At 34.9% G+C, this 15,988-nt stretch overlaps 1 protein-coding gene and 1 long non-coding RNA gene across 3 annotated transcripts in view; one reads left to right on the plus strand and one right to left on the minus strand.

The window, feature by feature from the left end:
• Nucleotides 1-15,988, minus strand: part of LOC141570142 (uncharacterized) — a 45,931-nt gene that overhangs the window by 13,102 nt on the left and 16,841 nt on the right. The window lies entirely within an intron of this gene.
• Nucleotides 1,761-15,988, plus strand: part of LOC109435556 (pregnancy zone protein) — a 46,610-nt gene continuing 32,382 nt past the window's right edge. Inside the window, exons 1-10 of one of the 2 annotated variants that reach the window (XM_019713504.2) lie at nucleotides 1,761-1,915; nucleotides 3,987-4,170; nucleotides 5,351-5,504; nucleotides 5,661-5,713; nucleotides 6,178-6,198; nucleotides 6,655-6,823; nucleotides 8,089-8,173; nucleotides 10,261-10,384; nucleotides 12,405-12,519; nucleotides 14,444-14,553. In XM_019713504.2, coding sequence (XP_019569063.2) covers nucleotides 1,833-1,915; nucleotides 3,987-4,170; nucleotides 5,351-5,504; nucleotides 5,661-5,713; nucleotides 6,178-6,198; nucleotides 6,655-6,823; nucleotides 8,089-8,173; nucleotides 10,261-10,384; nucleotides 12,405-12,519; nucleotides 14,444-14,553 — 1,098 coding nt within the window. In that variant the 5' untranslated portion in view covers nucleotides 1,761-1,832. The remainder of the gene's footprint in view (nucleotides 1,916-3,986; nucleotides 4,171-5,350; nucleotides 5,505-5,660; nucleotides 5,714-6,177; nucleotides 6,199-6,654; nucleotides 6,824-8,088; nucleotides 8,174-10,260; nucleotides 10,385-12,404; nucleotides 12,520-14,443; nucleotides 14,554-15,988) is intronic. The other variant, XM_019713505.2, reaches the window with a different exon arrangement.

The following is a 15,988-nucleotide window of genomic DNA, read 5'->3' on the forward strand; positions in this document are numbered from 1 at the left end:
AAACATGAACTATAGCAAAAGAGTCTGGGAAGCAGAACTCCCTGCCTGACCTTTCTCCTCATCTCTCTCCCCACTTTCTTTCCCTCACGGAGGCCCTAAGAGTGGGTTTAGAGTGTGCTCTAGACATGGGGGACTGCCTAAAGATTCATTAACTCATAGCATCTTGTTCTCAACCTTTAAGCTGCATTGAAAAATTACTAGTTTGTATTTTTCCTAAGCCTTAAAACCTTTTTTTTATTTTTTAATGTGAGTTTGGTGCCAACTCTTTCTGGAGCTGTACAAAAACAACAAACCTGTACTCACATAACAATGTGATTGTGAAAGGAACGTTTTATATATATATATATATATATATATATATATATATATATATATATATATATATATATATGGCAGAATTGGATGTAACAGTTGAATTAAACTGAGCAATTATGTTTTTTTTAAAAAGAACAAAACAGAGAACATTTGTTTTGCAGAAGAAAAATAGGTCTCCAAGGTAGCTGCGACCAGCTGCTGACGCCCAGGAATCTGACATGAAAAAAGTATTATCTGTGACTAAAGAAACACAGATTTCTCTCTCAATTCCTTGGACCTCCGCCCCCTCCCCAGCATTGTAATTCAGTCCAGCCTTTTCTTCCAAAATCACAAATAAACTTTTTGCTTATAATCCATTATAATCTTTTGAAACCACCTTCATATATTCTGTTTGTCACTGACTAAAATGTCATGAAGCGTCTCATGACTGTATGTCACCCATAGTTTATTATCATCATTGGAATTTTAATATCTTCCACATATGTAGTTTTACAGTTCACCGAGGGCTGCCATGTACATTATCTTCACTTCTCACTCTTTCAAATTATATACAAAATGTATGTCAAGAACAAAATATGCTTCATTCACAGATGTGCCTGTTTCTCATCATATCATATTTTATAATTCAAACCAGTTCTTTAATCAAAATATACACATTTCAATTTTGTGGGGATCTAGTTATATTAATGTAACAGTGTGGATCTTTCTTATTTTCAGAATGTCACTAAAATAGATTTTAATATCCCAACCTCCCTTGGAAAGCAAATAAAATAATCACTATTGATAAGATATTTTTATATTGTTCAAGCTAAATTAAATTAGAGTGTTCATCAAATAAAGGTTATTTCCTTAGAGAACAAAAAAAAATAATTGGCCTTATATTCAAGATGTTAAATTAACTAAAAACAATAAATATATAAAACATGGGTTGATATATCTAAATGAACTATCATTTTCTTTGTTAAATATAAGGATAGCTATAAAAAGCAAAATGGTGAGATTATCTTCAAACTGATTTTGTTTAAAATCCTGTGATAAATTTTATTTCTTTGTTTCCTTAAAAAGCCATATAGGATGAAGCTTTGGAAAATATGTGATGTTCCCTGGACTACCAAGAAGAGATTTGGAGTATGTATTTACCTTAATAGTTCTTTTTAAAAAGGAAAGAGAAATCAAGATATATTTATAATTTTGTCAAATTATGTAATTTAGTTTGTTTTTTCTTAAAAATATTTAAAATGCTGATTAATAACCAGAGCCAGTGTAGCCTCAAAGCACTGTTTTTCAAGTTCTTAGAAAATTTGAGAAAGTAGATGAAAGAATACTGATAGCTGTGGAAATGATGTGGAATTGATTTTTTTTATACTGGAAGTAGTTAATGTATTACAAAAATAAATGCTTAGCAATTTACTTTCACTGCCCATCAGATAAAATAAAAACCAGTGATTCTGAAACAAGAGCAGAGTTCAAGGAATCAAGGGCTCAGACTTCCATTATTTCCTTTTCCTCTCCACATCATGAGGGGAAATCAACTGCCCAATCCAGTCTTGATTCTACTTTTCTTGCTTTTTCCCAGAGATGCTTCAGCTACTTCAAAACCGTAAGCAACATTTCCAGAATAGTCTATTGTCCTCCCCTTTCTCATCGTGTTGTCTGCTTCTTGATGTCTGTCTTTTTATTTATTTTCTGATTCCCTGCAAAATGGTCTGTTGTCAAAGGGGCTTGGAAGGGTCAGTAAGTTGTTATTTCTCATGTGGAAAGAGGTATACTCCAATTCTAGAAAACTCAAGAGATATAGGGCAGTAACACTTATGAAACATTCACCAGATAAGGATATAAAATTCTACAACATTCATAAAATATAAATATAGAATTCCTACCTTCACCCAAAATATGATAAAATTTTTATTGGCTCGTGAAAGGGGATTCAGTGTCTTGGTTACCGTGAAGTGACTCAGTGTTTGTGTTTTTCCCAAGTCAGGGCTTGCCAAAATGGATGCATGACCTACAGACAAGCCAGGATTTTGTGTGTCAGTTTACTTAATCCTTCAGCAAACCTTTAGGGGCTGGCATTAGATCTTGGGAATATAAAGATTAATAAAATGTAGACCCTGCCCTTAAACAGTACAGAAAAGAGAAAGAGTTGGTGCACAGAAAAATGAAAAACACAGTGCAAAAACAGAGGCAGGCATTGCAGGTTTCTGTGAGGATATTCACAAAGGAAACCTAACTCCTCATGGGACCTGATATAAGGGAAGGGGCATCATCTAAGTCTGTATAGAGAAAGTTGTTTTCAAGATAAGTTTTTTTTTAAGAATTTTTATAAGAGGTTATTAGAGCCAAACTGATAACATATGCCAGAGAGCAAGATCTCAAACGCTCCTCGAGATAAGTCTCATGAAGCAAATAGAAGTTTTCCAGATAGAGAAGGACACTTCAGAAGGAGAGAGGCATGGGCAAGCTGAGTTTTTGAAGTGCAATTTGTTGGGTGATTATAAATGATGACCAAAGAGCCATAGCTGAGTGATACTTTCTTCTGGGTGTATATGGTAATACATTTGGTGATTAGCCTAGCTTGGCATGGCTTTTCTCCCGTTACCAGAGAGTGAAAGATAGAAAAGAGCTAAAGTTGTATCTGTAACAGTAGTAAAAAGCAATTCGGCTCCTCCCTATTTATTAGTGGTATCTCTTTAGTGTTTCCTGGAACAAAGAAATTCATGCTATCATCCATATGATACCCAAGACCACATGAAGACAGGTTCTTAATACTTTCAGTAATGATTAATTGATTGATAACATTTAGTTGTTGCTAAAAATAATGAAATGTGTTTTCAGCTTTATTGCCATACAATTGACAAATAAAATTGTATTTAAAGTGTCCAACATGATTTGACATATGTATATATTGTGAAAGGGTTCCCCTCGTTGAGTTAATTATTCATGTATGTCTCACATATTTCTTTTCTTTTTTTTTCTTTATGGTAAAATGCTTAAGTTCTACTCTCTTAGCAAATTTCAGTTATACAATTGAGTTATCAATTATAGGCACCATGCTGTACATTGTGTCCTCAGATCTTATGCATCTTATAACTGAAAATTTGTACCCTTTTACCAACCTCTCCTTATTTCCTCCACCACCCCCAGCCCCTGGCAACCACTTTTCTAATTTCTGTTTCTATGAATTTGGTTTTCTTTTTGTTTTTAGAGTCCACATATAAGTGATACCATACAATATTATCTTCCTCTGTCTGGCTTATTTCACTTAGCATAATGCCCTCAAGGTCCACCCACGTTGTCACAAATAGCAGGATTTCCTTCCTTTTTAAGGCTGAAAAATATTTTATTATATATAATCACATTTTCTTGATCCATTCCTAAAGTTGGAAATTAATTCTATCAAAATATGTAATAACTCATGGATTGCTTATCTATAACTTATTAACAGATTTATAAATATTATGAGGGTGAATATTTCTGCAAAAGAAGCATATTAATGTTTAGCTTATTGGGGGGTTCTAAGGTATTTTGGATTGGCCTTTGAAGAATACACTCTTGCTGAAATCCGGCTTTGCTCTGATTGGTGGCAGTAGCAAAGATTTTCTAGGAAATAGCCACAATAATGATGTGTTTTTAACATCTCCATGGTTGATCCAGTCCCTTCTTCTCCACAGGCAGTACCTGGTGGTGGTCCCATCACAGCTGTACGCTGAGTTGCCTGAGAAGGCCTGCATCATGCTTAATCACCTGAATGAGACAGTGACACTTAACGTAATTCTGGAGTATGGAACGTACAGCAAGGCTCTCCTCACAGACCTGGTGGCAGAGAAGGACTCCTTCTACTGCAGTCCCTTCACTGTCAGTATCACTCCTTGGAATAAGGGATATTGTTAAAGAATGTGCATATTAGTTGATGCCTTGTGTTCTGACCTCCAACCACAACAACCAAAAAAGCATAATGAAGAAAAAATAAGGAATACAGAGTGAATTTCAAATTAGATTCTAAAAATGAAAGTTCTACTGAATGTGCTTACGTGATATTTACAAACAGATCTAGTGCAATATATGAAAGGTAGCAGTGGGTATAGGAAAGATTTCATTTGCTCTTGAACTTCTAAGATAAATAATGTTTACGCCATCACAGATATAAACACTGCGATTCATAAAGTTAAGTGACTTATCTAAGATCTCACAGATGACTGATGGTTAATATAGTGTCCTTGTGGGGACAGAGCCAGAAGTGCAGTTTCCAGGCTCTCAGCCTCACATGGAAAGGTACTGGCTCAGGTAGTAAATAGACATCAACTGTGATTGGATGGCCATCAGCTGTGGCTAGTTGGCCGCCAGCTGTAACCAGTGAGCCATTGGCCACTAATATAACTGCCAAGGCCTCGCTAGTAGAAAATAGGGGCTAGCAAGAAGATGGTGGCTGAGCTACCAAGAGTGGATTGCAGTTAGCACAGCGGATTGCAGCTAGCAAGTGGGGTTGGTTGGCAGAGAGAAGTGGACGGCAGGTTGTGGATAGTGTGGCTCCTGCTTCCTGTGTCTCCAACCCAGCCGCCAGCGAGACTATAGTGGTATGACTCCCCTATCTATGGCTCCGTTGGCGTTCCTTTTTGGCCTCACCATATCCTGCGAGGGGAGGGCATGTAGAAACCCCGCCTGACACCCTGCATGACAGTCCTAGTAACTTTTATTACTTAAGGTATTAAATATTTAGTTAATCATACTGGCTTACTGCCAATGATAACATATAATTACTGTGAAAATGCAAGCGTGTTATTTCCTTCACTGTCATTGCTGGTTGAAGAATTAGTTCATTTTATTGCAATGACATTTTCTCTTTAATTAAATCAACAAATTGTTACTGTCATGTTACACAATCATAATAATCTATAAAACAGGGGAAATAATCCTTGGCCTATCCCCTACTAATTCTCATGGGACTAGGCAGAGAAATGAGAATATCATAAAGGCTGAGGCTGAAACATCCAAAAGTGGGTCTAGGCAGATTCTTTAGCTCATTTCTGTTTTACAGATTCCAGAGTTGCCATCTTCTTCAGCGTTCATTACTGTTCAGGTGAAAGGGCCAACCCAGGAGTTCATAAAGAGGAAGCCAATACAAGTAACAAAAGCAAAGAGCCTCGTCTTTGTCCAAACAGACAAACCCATCTATAAACCAGGACAAACAGGTATAAGGAATCATATGAGCAAGAGCAACTATAAGGGGTGGAGTTTGGGAGCGGAGAGTGGGGTTCTCTATTACTTTATTCTGCAGTCATGGAAGTCTTGGCATGTTGTAATCTGGATTCCCATTGGATTTCATGGGGAATATCTCTATATTTCAGTGAGATTCCGCATTGTCTCTGTGGATGTCAATTTTCACCCTTTGAATGAAACGGTGAGTCTCATAACAATGGGTGAGGTTGGGAGAAACAGGCAAAAATTAAAGCCCATTTTTTTGGAGAACCTGAGACCAATATGAGGCACCTAAATCTACCAGAGAAAGACTTCATAAGGAGAATAAGGGACATCAGTTCATCAATTACATTCTTAAAATAAATTAAATATCCAGCTTAATTTATCCTCTTAAATATACCAGCAATTTTTATTGAACAAAAGAAAAATAAATGCATTTGATTTCTCTCTTAGAAAAAAAATATCTCAAAGATAAATACCATGATTTCTTAAGAGAGGTACATCCCAAACTGAACATATAAAGTGCTGTGAACCAAACTGGTACACAATTTCGTTTGGTGAAGAAATAAACAGAATCACTTTCTCTGATCCAGATAACCTATCAATGCTGATGTTATGGTTGTTTCTTTCTAAACTCTATCTTACACTCATATTTCTTTTTTTCAGTTCCCGGTGGTTTATATTGAGGTAGGTAATATATTACACTTCTCAGTTGGAATGAGGACTTACTATAAGTTATATTACATTGCCTCTCTCTACCTCCTCCCTCCCAACTAGCACTTCACAAAAAGTACATAAACACTGTTTTCCCTGTCTATCTTAAATCCTTTGGAGAGTGGATAAGATTTAAAAGAAGGAACAAAATTTCTTGAGATGATGCAATTTAGTGACTCTTGAAATATTTCTGACTGCAATAAATATGCATAATCCAAAAAAGGTAATGTAATCTGTAATATCTCATGATTGATAAATTTATTACCCTTTTTTCAATGGAGAATTCCTAGAAAATTTTGCTAATACCTTTGGTACTAATTTACCAACCATCTACTATCCAACTCTCAATGTCACCTTCCCTGAAAACCTGTCTAGTCAAAAGTATACATTTCAATTGTTTCTATGAATGCATAATGTTTTTACCTCTAGAACCCCAAGAGGAACCGAATTTTCCAATGGCAAAGGCTCAAATTACAAGGGGGACTCAGCCAGCTCTCTTTCCCACTCTCCGTGGAGCCCAGTCTGGGTCCCTACAAGGTCATGCTGGAGAAGGAGTCAGGGGAAAAGATAGAGCACTCCTTTGAGGTGAAAGAATACGGTAAGAATTCTGCATGTGTCCCAAGACATTTATGACATTAGAGTATTTAAGATTGGATAGTTTTTATATACAGGTGATGAGCAAAAATCTAGCATGTATTAGTTGAAAATTAACAAGCTTTTTTATTTACCTAAATATTTGCTAAGCACTTTTCATACACTATCTCAACTCATCTTCACAAGAGTCTTATGGGGCAGATACTATATTATATCCATTTTATAAATGAGCATATCAATACTAGAAAAGTTAATAATTTACCAAAATCGCAGAGCCAATAAGAGGCAAGAGAGACGTTAATAGCTTCGTTTGACCCTGTTCAAACTTAAATTGTTAATCAGTACATTATGTTAACTATTTGCATCTGTTGATCTATGTCTTATAACTAAAGGTATTCCTGAGATTATCTACCAGGATTATAATCTACACCTACCCTACTCTAATCATAGTAATCAAACATTGAAGCCATCTTATTAGTTATCATTTTGTAGATTTTCTAATGTAAATTAAATATATCATTCAATGGACAAGGAAACCTATAACAAAAACACGGTTTCCAAAACTCACCAGAATTTCCAAAGAATTATAGAGAGGGATTTATTATTTGAGTAACTAACCTTATACAACTGCAGAAGGGACCAGAAAAGTAAGGGTCTAACAGGAGGAGTGGCTGGATCAGAGGAAATTACTATCCAGTTCTCCTGAAGCAATGGTGGGGATGGATAAATCAGAATTTACAAGGACACCTTCAGCTGCCAGAGGGGACCATGACGAGAAACTGATAGAAGAATCTATGGAAGGCTATTACCTCTTCATATCTACCAATTCAGTATTTCTATAACCAAGTGTCTGGTGGTGGGCTTAGGGCTTCTATTAGTAAGCAGGGCTAGCAGTTGTGAAGATAAACTGGATACAGGGAAAAAATAAGAATAAATTGGGACCTATTGGCCTCTATACCTGTTACCACATCTAACCATGATGCTCTTCAGAGACTTATGGGACTGCTTTCTTTCCACTTTTGAAATTTTAAACAACTTCAGACAAGGAGAGTCTAGGAAATACAGTACCAGCTTCACCAAGTTAACATGGTATGAACTGCTCATGGTTGTGAATGGCATCTTCTTTTCAGTAGTGTGCCTACTGCTCCATATTGTAATTGAAAACATTTCATATGATTATCTTTTAAAAGGTTCTGTAATAGACTCATTACTAATACTTGTAAGATCTCCTGCCCACTCTCACCTCTTTTTCTCTTCTATTGACAACAGTTTTGCCCAAATTTGAGGTCCAATTGAAAATGCCCAAGACTATTGGTTTTCTAGATGAAGCGTTTGTGGTATCTGTGTGTGGCATGTGAGTTATATTTTTTCATCTCATTTCCATTCTTCTACTCTATTTGTATTGCAAATAACTGTTACTGGACTTTGAAATATTTTAATTAAAGAAGGAATGACTCTCTGTCCTACTTGCCTGAACCTTGACTAGGGAGCAGGGACGGTAGCATACGACACTTTTACTACTAATAAAATCATTGGCTGAACACTGAAAATGTGCCAGACAATGACTTAAGTGCCTTGTACTTATTAAGATTTTTTTCTTACACCAACCCTGTGAGATACGGATACTTATCCTCAATTGACAAAGGCGGAAACTAAAACACAGGATTAAAAAAACAAAACAAAACAAAACAAAAAACTTGCTCAAGCTTCTACAGACAGTAAATAGCAGACTGAAATTTAAATCCAGCAGTCTGGCTCCAGACTCTAACCATCAATATTCTATATTGCCTCTGAAATTTTAAAAAAAAATCTAACTTCATGAAGCGTTTATTGTATCCCAGATGCTGTGTTAAACTGAACTCAGGCCATTCAACTCTGGAGCTAATGCTCATAACTTCTGTGTTATTCTGTGTCCTATTATCCCCATTTGTCTATTGCTCTGAGTTTCTTAAACTATGGAAAGTTAGAAGAAGCTAAGTAAATGCTGGGTATATAATTTAGAATTCAAAATTCATGTCATACTTCTTTTCTCCCTGATTGCCTTTTAGTAGTGCAGTAGAGCATCCCCTGCATGCACCAAGGAGAGGACATTACCTCTTACTTTTGAAAACAGCATGAGATACATGTTTTCATCTTTCTCGCTACCTTTAATGCTTCAAATTTTTCCATCAGAGGGAACACCTTTGGATTCAGATTTAAAGATAAGATTCAACAAAGTGATTGAAATTTAGTAAATGATTTATTACTTTACCAGCATTTGTAGAAATTTTGAGGGGAAATTATATAAAAAGCGAAGTTTGGGGACACTGAGGGCTAATCTCACCTTCCTTGCAGTTTGAGCTAAAGCAATAGGTTTCAAACTTAAGTGTATATCAGAATATGTGGAGGTGCTTAGTTAAAATGTAGATTCCTTGGCCCCACCTCTAGAGATTCTAATCATAAATCTGAAGAGAGATTCAAGATTCTGAATCTCAGTGCATAGCTCAGGTCATGTTGTAGATGGCCCATAAAGCATGCTTTGAGAAGCAATAAACTAAATTCTGCTTCACATTGTGCCTTAGTCCATTCTGGCAGCTATACCAAAATACCACAGGCTCAGTAACTTATAAACAACAGAAATTTACTCCTAGAGTCTGGGAAATCCAAGATCAAGGTGCCAGTATGATCAACTTCTAGTGGTTCATCGCTGGTGCCTTCTCACCATGTCTTCACATGGTGGAAATGGCAAGGAATCTCTCTGGAGCCTTCTTTGTAAAGACACTAATCTCATTCATGAAGACTCCATCATTATGATTTAAGTGCCTCCCAAAGGCCTCATACCCTAATACTGTCCTCTTTGTGTGGGGTGGGATTTCAACACAAACATTCAGCTGATACTCATCATATCCTTCCATCAGATTTGGTAGAAGCAGACTAAGTCATTATGACACTATTCTTTTATAACATTTTTGTTTTATAGCTAATGCTTTCCCATCTAACTTCTCATTTATCCTCTTAAAATGCATATGAATTAGGGAGGACTTAGAAATACACTCTCTACGTAGCCTTATTTTTTTTCCTAAATGATTTAAGAGGTGTTGTTAAAGCTGGAATCATAACCTAGATAGTCTGACAAGCAGAGAAAGAAGGAAATAAGACAAGCTTATGATAAAACCTCAACCAAGAGGAAGAAAAGATCTGAGAAAAACTGTATTGTTAATTTTCCATTTGGAGGTGTTTCAAAAAGATTCAGTAAGTATTTTCTTTTAGAGTTATAGACCTGTACTTACTTAGATAATTAAAACAGTTTCAGAATAAATGTTTCTAAAGTCAAATGCTATGGGAGGAGGAGATACAATTATTGTAGATGAATAAGATGGGTATATATGGATCAAATCATGAGAAAAACATCTGAGTTATTTATATTAAATATTTTTTTGTATGACTGTTTTATTGTTATAGATACACATATGGAAAACCTGTCCCTGGTCTGGTGACAATTAATGTATGCAGAAAATATTCACGATACCATTCCACCTGTCATGGAACACATTCACAAAGTATCTGTGAAGAATTTAGTCAACAGGTATATGGAAACCACTCTCCCCAGGACACTAACACCAGATCTTGTTCTCTCCTGAATTACAATACAATAGAGAATGCAATAGAATACTGTATTATGAATACAATACAATAGAGAGTGGTGTTTGAAATAGTCAATAGTCACCTTGGAAAATTGTGGAATAAGGGAAACATTGTATGTTTGCCTGGCAACATTAAGATCCCACTTGAGGGTTGGACTCATGGAGTTACAGTGATATTTATTTGGCTAGTTTTGTAATTCCCTTCCAACAGCAATCAACATGCCAGGTATAAGGGCATAAAGGATGTGGAAATATCCAAAGTTGGCTTTTATCAAACAGATAATAGAATAAGAATGTGATAAATGTTAAGAATTTGGCTAGTGGTAGAATCAAGTGGCATACTATGGAATCTAAATTGCATATGGAAGAATATGAAACCAGCATCAGCTTGAGGAGAGGGAGATTTAGAGAAACAATGGACCAGAGACCTCAATTACATCAAAGAAGTGTAATAAGAATAACTAAGGGAAACAGCAGAAAGTAGAATATGTTGTATTAAAACATAAAATGTATAAATTACTGATTTCAAAGAAAGGGTACATAAAAGTCCAGGATGTGGCAGTGTGAGCAGGCACCGTAAAGGTATGGAAAAGAAAGTTATCTAAACTGCAGATAACTATTAAATGAAAGGGTAGGGTGATGACTATGATGATGAATGTCAAGATAAACACTGACAAGCAGAGTAAACATGAGAGAAATCTAGCTGCCAAAATCTTTAATGTATTAGAAAGACTAAGATTAATTTTTATTTTCAAATGAATCATGACCTCTATATATAAGTAAATTAAATATGATTAAATTTTATTATGCAATAAATATTTTTATGTAAGTACAAAAATAAAAATAAATCTTTATTAAAACATGGTTACCAATATTTAGTTTGGAAATCTGATTACAGTCATGCATTGCATAACGATGTTTCATTCAATGACAAACCTGGTCCACTTCTCTCTGTAATACCATAGTGCAATGCATTACTCATGTTTGTGGTGCTACAGGTTTTAAAAAACCCACTGCTCTGCCACTCATATAAAAGTATAGCACATACAATATGTACAGTACATAATACTTGATAATAAATGACTGGTTTATGCTGGTTTATGCATTTTCTATACTATACTTTTTAATTGTTATTTTAGAGTATACTCTTTCTATTTACAAAAAAAAAAAAAGCCATTGTAAAACAATGTGCTTTGTCACACCAGCAGCAGCCTCATGTATCTCATGTTTACTGTGTCTCTTGATTGTATCAGTTTCTCTTGCACTTGATTTACTCTCATGTTGTTTTGTACAGTAACATGCTATACAGGCCTATAGCCCAGGAGCAACAGGCTACACCACGTGGCCTAGATGTGTAGTAAGCTGTACTAGCTAGGGTTATGTGAGGGCACTCACTCTATTTCATTCGCATATACCTAATGACATATTTCTCAGGATGTATCCCCATCATTGACTATAGTATAATAATTCATCTATTCAGAGGATATATGTGTTTTTATTAATGTCTGAGAAGAAAATACAATCCTTAGTCAATATTTAGGTGGAGGTCGTTATGGAGACTTCTTAGAAAATGTTATGTCTGAGTTGAGTTGAGAAGAGCAGTAACTATTGGCCAAGATAAGAATAGGAGAAAGAATGCTATTATTTGAGGATCAACGTATGCAAAAAAATAGAATTACAAAATACTGTGGCACCTTTGGACACTCCATGAAGTGTATTATGGCAGAAATGTGATAAGCTTTCAGAAGAGAGGGGAGAAGGCAGAGCGTGGCAAGAGTAATTCAATGATTAATGAAGACATTTCATGCCATTTTGGGGACTTGGGAAAAGGTAAGCACCTAAAAACTGGCCAGAACATTTGTAAAATTTATTTCTATAGCTAATGGAAAATTTTCATAGGTTGATGACTGACTTTTTGGATAGCAAATCAGAAACCCAGGCATTCTCTTCCTTTCTCTTCAGGCAGATGATAAAGGCTGTTTCACACAACTTGTAAAGACTAAATTATTTCAGCTGAGACAACAAGGGTACGACATGACAATAAAAGTGGAAGCCAAGGTCAAAGAGGAGGGAACAGGTTGGTATTATTTTTAAATATCAACAATTCATCAATTTATTAATTTATTAAACATTGATCAAAATTCCATTCATGTAAACACTTTATTGTTTCTGGGGACTATGAAAATGACATGATCCCTGCCCTCAAGGAATTAAAAATCTAAAAAGAAATTATATACACGTATATGTTTATATGTATGTATGTATGTATGTATAACCATAATAAAATTACCACAAGAAATATAGAATCTAAGGGCTAAATGAGTCTGAAGAAAAATAATTAATTCTAAGACAAAGCCAAAGAAAGTTTTATAAAGTAGCATTTGAACTGGTTTGCATATAATGAATATTATTTTGAAAGATAGTGATGGAGTCAGATAGCATGATAAGCATAAAACGAATGTATTTGGTCTCAGAAGAATCTGAAAATGTAGGGTTGGTGCTAAGGTGTGTAGAAAAGCAGAGTAAATCACATACTGACGATGTCAGACTTTATTATGAAAAGCATTGATTATCTTTAGATATATATACTTGAGAAGAATGACCTAAATAAATTGATCTTTTTAAAAATATAATTCTAACAGAAAAGAAGAGGACAGGTTAGATGAAAAATCTCATATACCAGAATATTATTCAAAGATGATTACAAAGATTACAAATTTGGGAAATGGAAAACAGAAATGCCATAAACCAAAATAAGGAGTAGATGAGAATGAATCATAGTGATGAGAATGTGTCCAAGATGATTAATTATAATTTGGAATATCAAAATGGAAGCTGACTAATTCCACAGATAATTTAAAAAGAAAGCCAGAGCAAAATCAGGACCAGAAATGTAAATCTGAAACCATTCCCATGTGTCCATATCCTTCTAAGAGTAAATGCAATTGTTCTGAAAGTGAATTCATTTAGCACTGCTAAATTGAGGCTAGAGGCATAAAAGGAGCAGCCCAAGGACAGAAATAACTACAGTCTCCCCTTATCTGTGGTTTCCCTTTCTGTGGTTTCAGTTACCCACGGTCAACCACAGTCCAAAAATATTAAATGGAAAATTCCAGAAATAAACAATTCATAAGTTTTAAATTTCATGCATAGTTATAAATTAAACTTTATCGTAAGTACGTATGCATAGGGAAAAACATAGGGTATATAGCTTTGGGTACAATCTGTGGTTGCAGGCACCCACTGAGGGTCTTGGAACATATTCCCAATAGATTAGAGGGGACTACTGTATAGTTGATAGTATCAAATAAGTCAGGATAATCAAATTAGGAGTCAGAGGGATAGAGGGAAAATTAAAAAGTACAATTTCTTAGAAGCCACTGGAAGAGTTTCCATCACACTAGTTATGTATGAAGTACTTTTGAGAGTTCATTGTGTTGAAGTCTGAGATGAGATTACTATGTTGGAAGCAAATAAGGGATCTTTTACACTTTGATAGAGTGGTGCTTTAGATGTGGAAGATAACATACAGATTACATTTCATTGAATGGAAAAGCATCAGTTTGGTTATACTTTGGATAGGCCACTCAGTGAAAAGAAGGGTCTTGCTGGAGAAGTTGTTTGTGACAGAAATTTAAGGATATTTTTAGGCCACTGTGAAGAATTATGTTGTATACAGAAAGTTGTGGGGGCAGAGCAGTGATGTGAGAGAGACAGAAACAAAGACAGAGCAAGATCACAGAGCAGATGAGGAAAACTTAAGAACATAGGTGGAACAAGTAGGATACCTGTGAAACCAGAGGAACTGGAGAATTATGGATGCCAATAAATTTTTATATGAAGGTGAAGCTAAAGTCAAATTGCTTGAATTTTCTAAGTGTGAGAAATCCTGGAAAGAACAAGAAAAGAAAATATGGATGGTAATTTATTATGATGGAGTAAAGCTGGGATGGAGGTAGGAGGTGAGTTGAATCATAAAACTGCCCTCATTTCTTTTTCAGGGTTGGAATTAACTGGGCATGGATCATGTGAAATCACAAATACCTTAAGCAAACTTAAATTTACAAAAGTGGATTCACATTATAGACGTGGGCTCCCTTTCTTTGGGCAGGTAAAATATATTTTCAATACATCATAATTTGAAGGATGTGGCTTTTAAGAAAATGAATTTTAAAATCAAAATTTATTATAAAAAATGACTATTTATTTACAGTAAGGAAATAAATTATAGCAATTTGCAAATTTGGAAAGCAAAGGTAATCACAAAATCCAGAAAAATAAAGTATATATTTTTAAATTAACTTCCTAAGACACCTCTACAGTAAATTTTTTCTGAGTAGTTTTGCTGCATACTCTTTGATTGCCTCTTTATAAACAATGATTTTGTAGTATTTTCTATAGAAATACTCTTTCTATAGAGATACTCTTTCATCTAAATGATTGAGTTTTTTCATTATTGATAGTTTTTTTTAAATTTTTTCAGTTTCAAGGCTCAACATTGGCAATAATAATGTTAAATTTTAGGATTAATATTCAACTTAGTAAACTATCAATTTTCTTTCATAAAAGAGATGCAAGATTTCTGGACATTTTAAATTTTCTTTTGTAGTAACTAATCTTCGAAATGACAGTATTTAGCCAGTTTCCTTATTTTAGTGGCATATTATGAATTTTATATTATCTTCAGTTATTCCAGTATTTCATATCAAATTGGCAAGACATTAATCAATATATAGATATGATTGGGCAAGGTCATTTCAGGTCAGGGGAAGAACATAAGAAAACTGAACATAAGAAAACTGAAAGATGAATATGACTTGGCCAGAAATTTTAAAAAGATGGGAGAATATCTCAGGCTCTGTCCAAGAGCAAAGAACCAAGAGGTAGCCAATGTGACTGGCTAAGACAGAAAACATAAGTGCATTGACTAGTTGTAATTAAGCTAAAATAGATCTTAAAGGACCCTTTAGTATATGTTCAGAATGCTGGATTGAGAAATTACTGAAGGGTTTTAAGGAGAGTAACACGATCAGTTTAGCTCAGCCTGTGTAGAAAATGGTTTGAAACAAGGGTGAGGCAGCAAGAGGGTGGACTGCATAAGATTAAACAGAAAGCTATTGGAAACCAGAAGGGAAAGAATACTGTGGTTTTAACTGGAACAGCAGCAATGGATTTGGAGAGAAGTAAATAGCAATAAAGTGTTTTATAAGGGAAAAGATAGCACTTGGAAATGGGTTAGATATAGGAAGTGAAAGAGAAAGTGACAACAACAATAAAAATAAAAGCCCTCAGTATTCCTGCATAAATTATTGGATGGACAGAAGCACCATATACCAAGATAAAGAACACTGGACGTAAAGAAAATTTGGGAAGGTAACATCAAGTGTCCGCTTTTGGATATTCTCAATTGCATGTTCATGAGTTATCTAAATTGAAATATCAAAAAGAAAAATAGTTTATAGAGCCTAAGAAAGCAAATCTTATTTTCAGATTCTAAGATCTTCAGTAAATGACAGTGGCCAAGAGGTCAAGGGTGAACACTATAC

The sequence above is a fragment of the Rhinolophus sinicus genome, linkage group LG02 (assembly GCF_036562045.2).
Source record: "Rhinolophus sinicus isolate RSC01 linkage group LG02, ASM3656204v1, whole genome shotgun sequence".
NCBI classification, from domain to species: Eukaryota; Metazoa; Chordata; class Mammalia; order Chiroptera; family Rhinolophidae; genus Rhinolophus; species Rhinolophus sinicus.